Source organism: Perca fluviatilis, chromosome 7 (genome assembly GCF_010015445.1).
Source record: "Perca fluviatilis chromosome 7, GENO_Pfluv_1.0, whole genome shotgun sequence".
Classification (NCBI taxonomy): Eukaryota; Metazoa; Chordata; class Actinopteri; order Perciformes; family Percidae; genus Perca; species Perca fluviatilis.
The window spans coordinates 16,494,634-16,508,741 of NC_053118.1; the positions used below are offsets into that span (position 1 = coordinate 16,494,634).

General features: G+C 40.1%; 1 protein-coding gene across 1 annotated transcript; it reads left to right on the forward strand.

The window, feature by feature from the left end:
- Positions 1-1,092: 1,092 nt before the first annotated feature.
- mboat1 (membrane bound O-acyltransferase domain containing 1) lies at positions 1,093-14,108 on the forward strand. Its single transcript, XM_039805971.1, has 13 exons — positions 1,093-1,378; positions 1,889-2,034; positions 2,441-2,518; positions 4,673-4,768; positions 7,088-7,143; positions 7,484-7,538; positions 8,626-8,818; positions 9,082-9,274; positions 9,415-9,518; positions 9,679-9,743; positions 9,857-9,989; positions 10,408-10,559; positions 11,293-14,108. Exons 1-13 carry the CDS (start codon positions 1,289-1,291, stop codon positions 11,480-11,482), a joined length of 1,551 nt encoding a protein of 516 aa, XP_039661905.1. The 5' UTR covers positions 1,093-1,288; the 3' UTR covers positions 11,483-14,108.

A 14,108-nucleotide genomic window follows, 5' to 3' on the forward strand; every position in this document is an offset into this window, starting at 1 on the left:
CTAAGGTCTAAATAAAAGCATCCAAAGAGCACCATGTCATGGGACCTTTAACTGTTTCTCTGTCTTCAGTACCTTCACCCCTGCCTGTCAACCAGAACCATCAACCACGTCGTTCCCTCAAGACCCCTGTCCACCAGTACTCACCTCCCAACACGTTCGTCACCACCAGCAGCATTCCATCACCCGTAGCCTACTCACCTGTCTACACGTCTGGCATGACCTTTTCAGTTATATTTTTGTCATCAATAAATACTCACCTTTTATAGGGGGGGCTGGGAAAAAAGGCTTAATCTGTGATGTGTAATGTTGCTATGTGCCTTTCTTAATAAAAAATGGATAAAAAAAAGGCCTACTCACCTTTTTTCACCACAATTAATGTGAGCAGGACAAGCTTGTCCTGGTATGCGTTTGGGTTCAGAACCTGAGGTCTGACACACACGTTAGGCTACCACGTACCAAAATGGGATTCCGTCTTTGAATAACCTATTCAGACACAGTCAATTCATATTTTCTTTTGGTTAATGAGTAATGTTTTGTCACCATGAGTCACTAACAAAACACTCATTTTAAATAGGGCGGGGGAAATAGCGACTGATACCACTTTGTGAACTGTTGCACAAAGTTGGAAAGAGCCTGGATAACACAGCGGAAGTAAGATAAAATGGCTTTCATACGTTTTTATTTTAATATTCCATTAAATGTAATAGACGCAGACGTTTCTCTTTAAAAAGGAATCTTTACTCACGATGCAGTCGATTAATTGTTTAGATAAAAGCGTATGATACAATGCCACGTTTGAAATTGAGGGATATATGTATGGGTAGGTGATCAACACAACATTTGTGTGAGAATTGTAATTAAAACACCGCCTTTTATAGTGGAATATCTATGAGTACATTGTGGACGAAAACAAGTCCGTAGAATAGATTTTTCCTTGCATATATCATATATCGTATTTGCTTTCTGTTTGCAGTAGCCTACAATGCTACGACCCCTAATTTTGCACGTTCACAACCCGGCTTTTATTTTGGAAGCAATGACCGGAAAAGCTATTCATTTTCTTTCTGTCACTGTTTGACTTGACTGGTACTGTCCTAGAAGGATGAGGGGAGTATGCCTGGTCTGTCATATTGTGTAGCCTACTAGCTCGACTTATCACGGGGACTTTTGCCAAACAATGAATTTCTGTCAGAGAAAATAGTAAGTAGTTAAGATAAATAAAAATAAAAAAAAACAAGGAAAAAGACAACCGGGAACATTGAGGCGTCGCGACAGAAAATTACGCAGGATGGGCGAGCGGTCGGACACTGCTTTTAAAACCACTGGATCCAAGTGGCTGCTGCCTGTCAGTGAATACTTGGGCTTTCCCCTTGATCAGGTAGGAGGATCTGTCCATGAATCACAAAAACAACGGGGATATTTCGGAGTTAATAAACAGCATTCCCCAAGCTCTGTTATCTTATGAATGGCACACTGTGTTATGACTGTATAGTCTGCAAGTGTGTCACTTGTTGAGACGTACAGTTATTCCCTTATTGTCATCGACGCCCACATTGCAGTTCATAATTGCAATGATGTGTAGGTTAAAGGATGTTGGTGTCCTTCCAAAATGGCATTTAGAAACTGAAGACTTGCATGCAAAATTACTCGACGTTTATCGTCAACTATTTGATATTCTACTAAACAATTATCACAATAAAACTATACATCCTTATAGAATTTATATGATACCACTGGGGATGATGAACCAAGTGGGAAAAAAATCATTATAACCATGCATCATGCTGTCACAATGTCCCTACAGGAGTATTATTTAGTATTAGTAGTATTTTTTTAAGGTATTAAAAAGCAGATATTACCTATCCTAATCTCTATCTCTCCCACACAGGTGAATTTTATGGTGTGCCAGCTGTTTGCCCTGGCTGCTGCCTTCTGGTTTCGTCTCTACCTCAGTCCTAGCCATGCCAATCCATTGGTCAGGCACGCTGTGGCCACTCTCCTTGGCATTGCTTTTCTCATCTTCTGCTTTGGATGGTACTGTATGATACTGTCAGGGATACGCTCACACAGTACTCCATTCAATTTTTTGCATATTATGCGGCACCTCTTCATTTTCTGTTTTTACTGAGCCAGAAAGTCTGTGGTAGTGTGTGGTAGCCACTGAGTTCTCAACTATAATTGTCTACTAACTGTCTACCTTTCTGACAGATAGACAGGGCTGATGTCAAGTGTGCAGGGCTACAGGCTTATAATTATGGGAGGACAATGAGGCTGTAGACAATAAGGGTGCACAGAAAAGAGAGACACAAGGGAAATGTTTGTGGTGGCATTTGATTCATGAGCAACAGGCTTCAGAGGAAACGTGTCTGGGCTGCATTGACATACTAATTAATAATATTAATGATGGACATTTTCTGGTCCTGTGTGTCCTTGTCTGCAGGTACTCAGCTCACATCCTGGCAGTGGTGGTAGCAAGCTACTTGATCATCAACAAAGCTGACATCAACAATGTACACAGGTACGTGTCGGTCTTCATAAGGAAATTATCATTAAAGTCTGGGATAAAGCTAAGTTATGGAGACAAAATGTTGCATTATAAAATGGATCATGAAATGTTACAGCACTAAAATGTGGTGGAATTTGTTACATGTTAACATATAAAATATTAGGTGGAATTAAATGTATTCTTAAGTGCCTTGTGCAATCAATTAATGCCTTTTTGCCACACCTCTAGAAAGTCTTTAGGTAAAACTTGTCAGACAAGATCCACCTGGAGTCGATTTACGTCATAGGAGTGAACAGATGGTTCAGTCTAGATCAGGAGTCAGCAACCTTAGGCACGGGTGCCACCATTGGCACACGGTGGCTCAAACAATGGCACACTAGCAATAAGTGCGCAAGAGAGTTTTTCGGAAATGTTCAAATCCACATGTCAAATGGCCTCCTTCACAGCCATTGCCAGGAGAACAGCCAGTAGTTTGATTGACTTTTTCCCCATCCGCATTCCGCGCAGACCCGCCATACTCTGTCTCTAATTGGCTAGTACTCATTGCCTTTTTCACAGAATGTGACGCAAAGGGGAAAAAAATAACACAGTAGATGATGGCAGACTTAATGCTGATATGGCACACTGATTAACATGAACATTTTAAAATGGCACTTTATATTAAAATGGTTGCCGTCCCCTTGTCTAGATAATGGTAACTATATTAATAATTTATTTGTTGCAGTAAGGCAGTATTTGAGATCAACAATCTGAAAAACAACATTTATTGTTTCTTACCTCTTGGAATTTACCCATTCATTTACTCCCTGCAATGCACCTCGCCCTTGTTATCCTTCTTTTAAAAATGGCCTTGAAAGAACTTGGCTCAAGTGTGTCATGGTAGTCTTTTTCTTTTTATGAATGAAGCAACATAAAAAAGGTTTTGTTAGGTTACCCTGGTTTATACGTGTAAAGGGATTACCTGCAGGGGCAGGGAGATAACACCTGTGTTCTATACATGTGGAAGCAAAACACAACATATAACATGCTGATTGTTAAACATGCATACCACATTACACCCCTCTTTATCACTGGCACAGGGTAAGAGAAAGTAACAAACTTAGGACACTGTAGTGCACACACACAAAAACAAGTGATTATTGTGATATGTTATAATGTCAACATTTGGGACTATTAGTCATTGTTGTGGTGATCCTGGTGTGATCAATTAATTTGAGCTTGAACCGGATGATTAGTAATAATTTTACCTTTAATTACATTTTTACCTTAGAATAGGTCAGTTCATACATTTTCATGGTATCAACCAGCAGCTCCTCTCATAAGTCAGGACACAGTATACACATTTAAAAAATAGTTAAAGACAGAACTGCATGTTGTGACTGACATATGTTTAAACCAACTTCACTGGTAACAAGTAAATTATTCTTTTTGACCCATTTCCAGTTTACAAGTGCGCACCAACAAGGTTCGCAGCAACTTATGTAAAATTATGTTTTGATGAAGACATTTAAGGAAAATGAAGAACACTCAGGTAACAAATGTTAAATTCTTAGCATCCGAGTATGCAGAAAAAAACATAACTATATCTTCAACAATTCCAGATTGCGCAAAAGCTGCGAGGTGATAAAAACACCATTAAAAATGAGTGACTGGATGTAAAAAACAAAAATTGGAGAAAAAGGCACAAAGCTGGGACCTGTGTATATAGCAAATCCTTTGCTACTAATTCCATAATGTAATCTCAGTAATAGTTTAGTAGTAAAACAAATAAAACTGATTAGTAGTTGACCCAGAGGTATTTGTATTTATTAGGATCCCCATTAGCTGCTGCCTAGACAACCAGCTAGTCTTCCTGGGGTCCAAAAGGTGGCAGCCCTACTTGGTAATATTAACATTTATATCACCAGAGCATCTTTTTGTCAGATGTAGTTTTCTTTTTTTTAAGATGATTTTTTGGCCATTTTAGGCCTTTATTTCACAGGACAGCTGAAGACATGAAAGGGGAGAGAGGGGGGGAAATGACATGCAGCAAAGGGCCGCAGGGCAGAGTCGAAACCAGGCCCGCTGCGCCGAGGAGTAAACCTCTATATATGGGCGCCCGCTCTACCAACTGAACTACCCAGGCGCACCTGTCTGATTTAGTTTTGTTCATTTCTCCACATGCAGGTATTCCATGGTGACGGCTATGGGCTACTTGACACTGTGCCAAGTGAGCAGAGTCTTTATCTATAACTATGGAGTTCTGTCCACTGACTTCTCTGGGTAAGGAAACACGTAATCACTCTGTAATCTTCTCTCTTTGCCACACCTTCTTGGTGACAGCATATTAATCATTTTTTTTCAATCACACCGGTTTTAGAGCAGTTGTGATGTAATCAGTTAACATGTGAAACTGTGTTGTACCTGTTTACACATTTGCCAGTACCACGGCCTTGTGTAAATGCAACACCACTGATTAAAAAGCAGCAGTATTGATTGTTCACAGTTGACATTGTAGAGTTAAGGTACTTGGCCGCCTCCTGGCAACTGTGACTTTGTTGTGCTAGAAACAAGGCTGCTTCTAAAGGAGTGAGCAGTTTACTCTTTTTCTCTTTTTTTCATTACAGCATTACATTTGGACTCGACTCTTTCAGAATTATAAAGAAGAGCTAAAAGAAGAATTTAGCGAAGCAGGAGGGGATTTCCTATAACAGAAGATGAGCAGTGACTCCTTTGTCATTGCTCATTATTTCATAAATGAAAGATTGCATCATCAAAAATGACTATTTTGAAATTGAAACTCTGCCCACAGGTATTAACTGCAACTTCATTCCATAGCTATTCTTACATTAATGGCATGCAGTTGCTTTGAGAAAGAGGGTTATCATTTTGTTCACATACTGGGCCTCCCAGGAATCTCAAAAATCGGACAAATATGGAACTAAACATGGACCTGCAAATACATGTGTTTTGTCAGGATAATGCCTGAGGTGGTAGCAGTGGTTTTACTGTGATGGTTCATACCAGATGAAGCGGATAATAATAGTGGTTACTGTGTGCAGTTGCTTTTTGAAAGGTGACTGTTGAATTTGCTGGCTCCTGTATTCAGCAACTTTTTGCCCAGTTCTGGTCTAGATGAAATTGCTGGCAGCAGCACTTGAACTCCGCCGCGTGACTTTAGCGATGATCAGCCAGGCCTGTGAGTCAGCCTTGGTAGGATCATATATTGAATTAGAGATCCAGCTTCTTTAAGCTTTCAGATTGGACAGATGAATGGTTGTAAATCACAGAACTAGTTCACATATGTGTAGCTACTTACACAGGATTGGATGTAATAATCCGGTGCTATAGACAATACTTAAATATATAAATATAAGGTTCTGTGACTCACAGTGCTTTTTGCATTTACGGTTTTCTACTGTCATGTTGTCCTCATTATCACCTTGATATGTTGTGTTGCTTTCCCTGTTGGAAGATGCCAAACACATTTAATCTAGAGCTCGTCTCTAAAGTCTGTCTGCTTTTCTCCCATTAGTCATCGAGCATTTCCATAAGCCGATCTTACTGAAATTGTGCAAGGCAGCAGAACTGAAACTGAACCGGGTCAAAATATTGTGTACAGGGCCAACTTTAGATTCTACATGGAAAAACAGAGTCTGTTGGCTACATCGGTGGAGAGAGTTGCACATACTGGCTGGCCCCCTGAAAAGGTTTCTCTAAAGCCAACTGCCAACTCTCATTGAGCTGGCACTGCCAGCCGCTCAGCCCCTCTCTGCCTCGGCTTTCCATGCTGTCCGCACAATGCAGCCCACTCAAACACAGGAACCAGTGTGTGTGTGTGTGTGTGTGTGTGTGTGTGTGTGTGTGTGTGTGTGTGTGTGTGTGTGTGTGTGTGTGTGTGTGTGTGTGTGTGAGAGAGAGAGAGAGATGAAGTTTGTGTGCCTTTGCACACACTTACATTCTTGGGACAGAGAGGTCTTTATCTGTGAATGAAACTAGTAGAGGGGGTGTGAAACTAGTCTGTTCAGAATTATTGTACAGGACCTTAATGCCCTCCGCCGTCGCCTCCCTTCCATAATTTTTGGTATCCATTAATGGCTAGCTTACTGAAACGACTAAAACCAAAATGTAGCTGTATGTGTTGTAATGTATGTTCACCTAGTCTCTCTGTTTACTGTTGTGTATTGTTGTTTTGGATGACTGAATTGCAATGCAAATAAGTGTGAAAAACCTACAGTATTTGATGGGTGAAATGTTCTTACTAGGAATATCCCATTGGTGTAATCAATGTTAGAAAATCTATGTATTTACAATGTGAGCTTGAGAAGATGGCTGTACTGGTTTAACAGAGAGACGAGGATTAAGTGAAAATTTAGATTAGAATGAATTGCATTGGATTAATGACCTGACATGACGCAACTGGTATGTCAATCATATAATAGATGACTAAAAAAATATTTTATTTTACTCAAACATTCTGCTGTGGATTAAACGTGGAGTGCTGAGGCAGCAATAGAATAAGCATATTGTATTACAGGGATTTTACTGCTTTTTTTTTTTTACATTATATAACTTTATACTTTCATTATTTTTTCTGCCCAGGCCTCTGATGATAGTAACCCAGAAGATAACCACACTGGCTTTCCAGCTCCACGACGGTAAGGCAGAGGAGAAGATGACCACACACACACACACACACACACACACACACACACACACACACACACACACACACACACACACACACACACACACACACTTAAATGCGCACAGATATTGACAAGCCTTTTAATAGTGGAGGCAACATAACTCTTAACTTTTAAGATACCAATGTCAAACCATGACAATGTGACAGTGAGCCAGCATGCACAATACCAGGACCCTGAAACTAAAGCAGCTAAATGAAATTCAGCCATCATTCATTTTATAATTTGCTGAAAAATGGCAAAATTAAAGTTTTCAAACGGGTTACTCATGACGTCATCCCTTATTTTTCAGGTATGTGTAAGAAAGCTGAACAACTGACCCCAGAGCAGAAGCCTCTGGCTATAAAGTAAGTGTTTACCGTGGTTAATACTCACAACTTCCAGTACACTTGCAGTGTGAAACATCAAGGGTATAGCTTTCTTGGAGACAAGTCAGAGCACTGTGTCCTGCGAATAATGACATATTTTTCCCCTACTGAATTTAGCTGATTTTCTTTTAAAGCTGATCTTTGAGGTGCACATAGTTTATAATGTAGGGTTGATATGGTAGGGTTGCATCTGAATTAACACCTTATTTAAAGAATAAATAACTGTTTCTTTTCCTTTAGCCACGAAGGACAATGACAAGGAGATGCATTCATGGTGAATAGCTTGTTCATGTAAAAAGCATGCTGTGAACTTAGAAAAGAGGCATCATTTTGCATGGAAAATATTACATTGTATGCATGTGAATCGATAAAACAACAGTCATCAGTGTACCATGCATGCCATTTTAAAACTAAAATTCAAATGAATTTTAAAATGTATCAAAAAGCGATCATGTCTGCTCTTGTCTGATAATCCTGCAGCTCTAAATTCCATGATTGTCTCATTTTTGTTAGCTTAATTTAAGATTCCTGGGCTACCAAATAGTTTTGGATACCAATATATACTTATTATATAATATATAATTATAATTAATATAGGCGGAAGCTCAATAGGTCAAAACTTTTCTCTCAGGAATCACTAAGCTTATTAAAGCAGAGTTTTTATATAATTTCCTGTTTGCTTCATTGTTTGGAACTGGTAACACTTCATAACCAGTTCTCAATACCCAGCTCTGGTTTGTGTGCGGAACTGCTGTCGGAGAACCAAAAGGGACCAGATCAAAAGCTGATTTATAATGTGGATTGTCTCATGTGAAATTTTAGTTTTTGTCATTCACAGAATGTTTACTTTTTTGTAACATTTCATCTGCCAAGCAATTATACAGGTTCACAGAACTCCTTTTTTAAATGTGTCATTTTTATTTAAAAATAACGGCATGCTTTTCTCACTATCCACCAAACTTAGATGAAAAAAAGTGAATACCACTGTTGCATTCTCACATGAAGTGATCACTGCTATCATACTAAAAATATGATTCTCGTTTGTTTTAAATTATTTCTCCTACAGTGTAAGGCCTTCTCTCATCGAGTATCTGAGCTACAATCTGAACTTCCTGAGTGTATTGGTGGGACCATGCAGTAACTATAAGGAATACATAGACTTCATCGAGGGCAGACACATCAGCATAAGGCTTAGGCAGCACTCTGGGATGTGTAATGGGCAGAATGGTTATGATAAGACACCGGAGCCATCACCTCTGGTAAGTTCATGAATGCATATCTGGTTGCTGCTTCCTTAATGACACTGCATAAACCTGGGACTATTGTAAAATCTGTCTAAGTCTTCTCCTACTTAGATTTTTGTATTCACTGAGACTCGAATCTTATCAGAGTCTTCCGTTTTTGCACCTAGTCCTACTGCTGTCATTGTTTCAGCCTTGGAGTGACTTAGTCCAGTGGTCATCACGCCCATTCGTAATGTGTGTTTCCATCGCTGCTTAGCAGTTATCCATTTTCTCTGCAGAACGCTGTCTGTCGAAAATTGCTGGTTTGCAGCGGATGCATGCTGTTCTTCCTCACAGTGACTCGGTCCTTGCCGATAAAGTACAACGTGGACCCCCACTTTGTCAGCCAAGCCCCCTTCCTCACAAGGCTCACCTACGCTTTCTTCTCCATTCAAGCAGCAAGGCCCAAATTCTACTTCGCCTGGACACTGGGTGAGCACTGTGTGTGTGTGTGTGTGTGTGTGTGTGTGTGTGTGTGTGTGTGTGTGTGTGTGTATGTGTGTGTGTGTGTGTGTGTGTGTGTGCGTGTGTGTGTGTGTGTGCGATTTAATTTTTTTCCTCCGTCCTGTCAGCTGATGCAGTCAACAACGCTGCAGGTTATGGTTTCTTGGGGATGGATGAAAATGGAAAGCCATCTTGGGACCTCATGTGCAACCTCAACATCTTGGGGATTGAGGTACCTTCAATGTTTTACATGATTTAATAAACATACATACACAGTCTCTCTACATTGTGTCAAGTTTCATGCACGTTCATGTTGGTCAAAGTCAGGCAATGACTTTTAGAGGACAAAGTTACTGTTATGTGGTTATTGTTATTTATTGATATTTTTTCAGACCGCCACTAGCTTTAAGACATTCATAGACAACTGGAATATTCGAACAGGAATTTGGCTCAAAACGTAAGTACTGCAAATGTGAGCTCCAATACGCATGCACGCAGTCAGAAAACATTTACTCAGCTGTCCATATCATAAACTCTTTTGAATATGTTTGATTACTCTCATCTCTTCAGGGTGTGTTATGACCGAGCACCCAAACACAGGTTGGCGTTGACCTTTATCCTGTCTGCCCTGTGGCACGGTGTTTATCCAGGGTACTATTTCACCTTCATCACTGCCATCCCCATCACCATGGCAGCACGAGCTGTGAGTACTCCACCTCCTCTGGAAATTCAAATGAATATTTCATCTTCAATCTTACTTTTAAATGCAAACAAAAACACAGTTCTTGATAGTGATACAAATGGTTCTAGAAATGTGTGTATCTGTCAGAAAACAGCTATATAAGAAGGGTTTGAAGTGGCGCTTTCCTGTAGGTGAGGTAAGGTTGGTTGAGCAGCTTCATCTCAGTTTTCAGAGAAAACCCAATAAGTGCACCTGGCTGACCTGTTGATGATAGTAGATGTTATACCAAAGCAAAATGTACCATACACCAACGAATGGTTTTAGTAGACTAAATTCATACAATCAAGAAAGCTATTAAAGTATTGTCATGTAACTTTTATAGGGTTAGTATCACTGGTGTGAATGTATCCCTCTCTGTTCATCTGTCTCTCCACACCAGGTACGTAAGTCAGTTCGCCACTACTTCCTGGGCTTCAGAGGCTTGAAGCTAGGTTACGACATTTTAACTTGGGCTGCCACCCAGCTGGCCATCTGCTACACCGTTATGCCTTTTCTACTTCTTGCAGTAGAGCCCACTTTGGTTTATTACAGGTATGTAAATCATCTTAAGTCCTCTCGCCTCTTAAGTCCAATTCATGCTTACTGCTTTCGTGGGGCCACGTGGTTACGCGTGACACAAATTTCGTCATAGTTCTCGCCATCTTGTTTTCTAATGCACATGAAGAGCGTCGCACACAGACCCCCCGATTGTAGTAGGTATAGAAGTGCTTGCGCGTCCGCCCTGCACATCCAAGTCCGCAGCTAACAGCATTCATATTGAAGTTTGAATAAACACGAGAAGGTACAAACAGTGAAATGTGGTTATGAGAAATGAGCACCAGTGCACCTGTGTTTAGGTCATTTCTGAATAATTTTTTGTGTACAAGAGTATTGACACAAAGTTGTGCAGTTCAGAAGTTCAATTTAAGGAAATGTTCTGTGGACCCACTCAACAAACTATGAAATTGTTGTATGGAACCAGATAATTTTGGGATTAAAAATCGATCGCCTAATCCACTCATTGTTGCAGCTTTAGTATTCATGTATTTGCAGGCCATTAGTGATATATAGATGTTATATTAGGAGCTATGCCAGCAATGCTGTTTCTACTGGCTGATGACATTTATTAAGGTTGAAAAGTAGAGGCCCAGAATTCTCCTTTGTTTTATACATTTCCAAAAATAGTAGTTTTGAAAATGATGGCCGGCTCTATTTTGTAATCATATTTTTTCCTACTGATCAACATGACAAAGTTACAAAAGTTACACTCCGTTTTTCCTCCTAGGTCTATGCACTTCCACGTTCACATCATCAGCATTCTGGCTGTGATCGCCCTGCATCGGAAACACAAATCCAGTGAACCCACTGCCACCACCAAAACGTTTTACTCCTCCTCCTCCTCCTCCTCCTCCTCGTCTTCGTGCTATGCCCAGTGCCAGCCTGTTCACTCTAACAACAATGACAAAGTAGACTGAAAATCCCCACTTCACGTTCTTTTACCAGGCTCTCATTCAAGGGTGAATATCGCTTAAGGGCATTCAGCCAACTTAAAATGGGAAAACATTATTTAATTTTGGGACTATACAGAGTTAGGAAAAAACTATGATGGTACATAATGATGCAGGACTTGAACCTATGACACTGGATGCACATGGGGAGAGATACCATATAGTAAGGTTAACAAGATCAGAAACTGAATCTGATTCTAAGAGAACACATTAAACACAAGCAAAGCAGGCAGACTGAAAATAAAAACACTAGCTAAGGGAACGTCTCTGGTACCACCACCACCCCCAGGACGCTGGCCTCCTTCCACTTTTCCCTCCACCTGCCCCCCCCCCCTCCATGCCCATCTCTTCATCATCTTACAGCCTGCCTGTTCAAACAACAATGAAACAGTGTGAAGAGAGAAAGGAGGCTGACTTTCTTTCCTGTCCTATCTCCGAGTCCAGCACAGTGGGAGAGCAGCTCATAAACGGTGCACAAATACCAGGACACACACAAACTCATGCATTACCAGACAGACACTAGGACACAAGTATGCACAATCTCTCTCAGACACGCTCCTACTTGGTCACACTCTGATGGCACACAAAGGCTGCGCTTGTGTGGCCCCAGGCAGCAAGAGCATACCAAGAGGCCTGGTGTGTGTGTGTGTGTGTGTGTGTGTGTGTGTGTGTGTGTGCGCTTGTGTGTGTGGTCATTGTGAAAAACTGCAGACTGTGTTGGTATGGGTGGACCGACATGGCAATGGAATACAAATTATACAATGCAGCTCTCAAACTGTCCAGTAAAACTATTAAAAAAGTATTTTAAGGCAGGATGGCAGCTCTTCCAGGTGAGGAGACTATCCTGTAGGACACCAGAATGGTTAATATGACCAAGAATAGGAATTTATAAATCAAATATATTTCTTCTCAGTAGGAGCATGTTGCTGTTTATTTTTGTTCTGTGGTTCTTTCTGAGAAAGAACATGTTTGGAAACTGTAGATTTACTAGAGCTTATCAGCAGCTGCAGGTTGATTTAACAGAGACATCTGCTGGTTGTTTGTACTGTCTGAACTGCTGAATGAAGCAATGAAGGTAAGCTCATTTGCACTGACTGAAACTACCGCGCTGCAGCATATCCCAATGCAACTTCATACCAACTATAAGCAGAAAGCACATTTTTCCTCTGATATTACAATTGTTCACCACAATTGTTCAATTTCTCCTCTTCACTATTTTTATCTTTGCACAATCGGAAGTTATTTAATCAGAGGTTGATGCTTATGATTAGAGATGAGCTAAGCACGGTGAAAACAAAAATATACATTCACGTTTTTAAATGATTCATTATTCTGTTATTTTTTGTTATCAAGAAGTTATCACTCCTAAGAGTGGCACAGTGGCTTGGTTATTAATGGTGCTACCTGCCGCAAGCTAGCATGTTAGCTTTTAACTACATACTGTATATGGGTTGGTTATAATAAGGTGTGCTAACAATGCTAACGCTGCAATGTGAGAATATTGTTTTGGTTGTGTAACAGTACCTGGTGAAGAATAATGACATTGCAATTGTCAGGCTATGCATTTTATGGGTTGCCTAATGAAAATGCAATTTCTTTCCACGGGTATAGCATGCAAACAGCATATTTGTCTGTTGAATCATGTTGGAGACACAATCTTTATGCATTGTATTACCTGCTTTAGATTTTAATACCAACCTTTTTGACTTTGCCTGTTTGGGCTCAGTTTGGACTCAACCCTCTTCATTTGTAAAGCCTCAGCGTACAGCATGTTTATACAAGAAAAAGAAGAAAAAACATCAAACATTTATATGTCAAAGATTACATCTGTGTCATATAAAAATCACACTTCTTTGCTGTGACAAGGACCTTGTTCACAGATAGTGAAGTGTTGACACGAGGGGGCGGGGAGGGGGGGGGGCGCATTCATCAAAATAACATTTGATTATTAAATAAATACAGCAGGGGAATTATTTAAGATTTTGTTGATTATTTTAATGTTTACCTGCACATTAGTACCTCTCTTGGAGTTAATGAAGCATCAGTAATGCCTGCTGTGGGGACCTGTAGAAAGAGGCAAGAGGCCTGAAGTTATAAACCTAAATGCTGATGGTAATGCCCCATCCCCATGACAGCCACTGTCAAAAACCTACTGCAACTAAGCTCAAGAGGTTTCTGTGTGCTGGAAAGTGTTTCCAAGTATGGTTTGCTCTAACATAAACTTGTTTGTTCTTTTTATGAAGCAAAGCCTTTATTAATTGATGTGGAACTAGCTGTAGCCTTTAAATGTGTTGTTATCAATAATATGTTCACTGAACTGTATAGTTTGCCAGTCTGCATGTTGGCAATGTGTTCTTAGTGCAGGAAAATGAGCGATGAGTGGCACATACACATTGTGACTGTGTTAAAATGAGCAGCTATTTGAATGATGTAATACTGATTATACAGATATTTTTTTTTATGTGTTTTTGCAAATGTATGCGTGATCACTGACTGAGAGTGTGTGCTGTTCCACTGTAGTATTGTTTGTATGGAGGAAAGAGTGAGTGGCATAAAAAGGTTCGAGTAACAAATAAAGCTTCAGTAAAAGAAA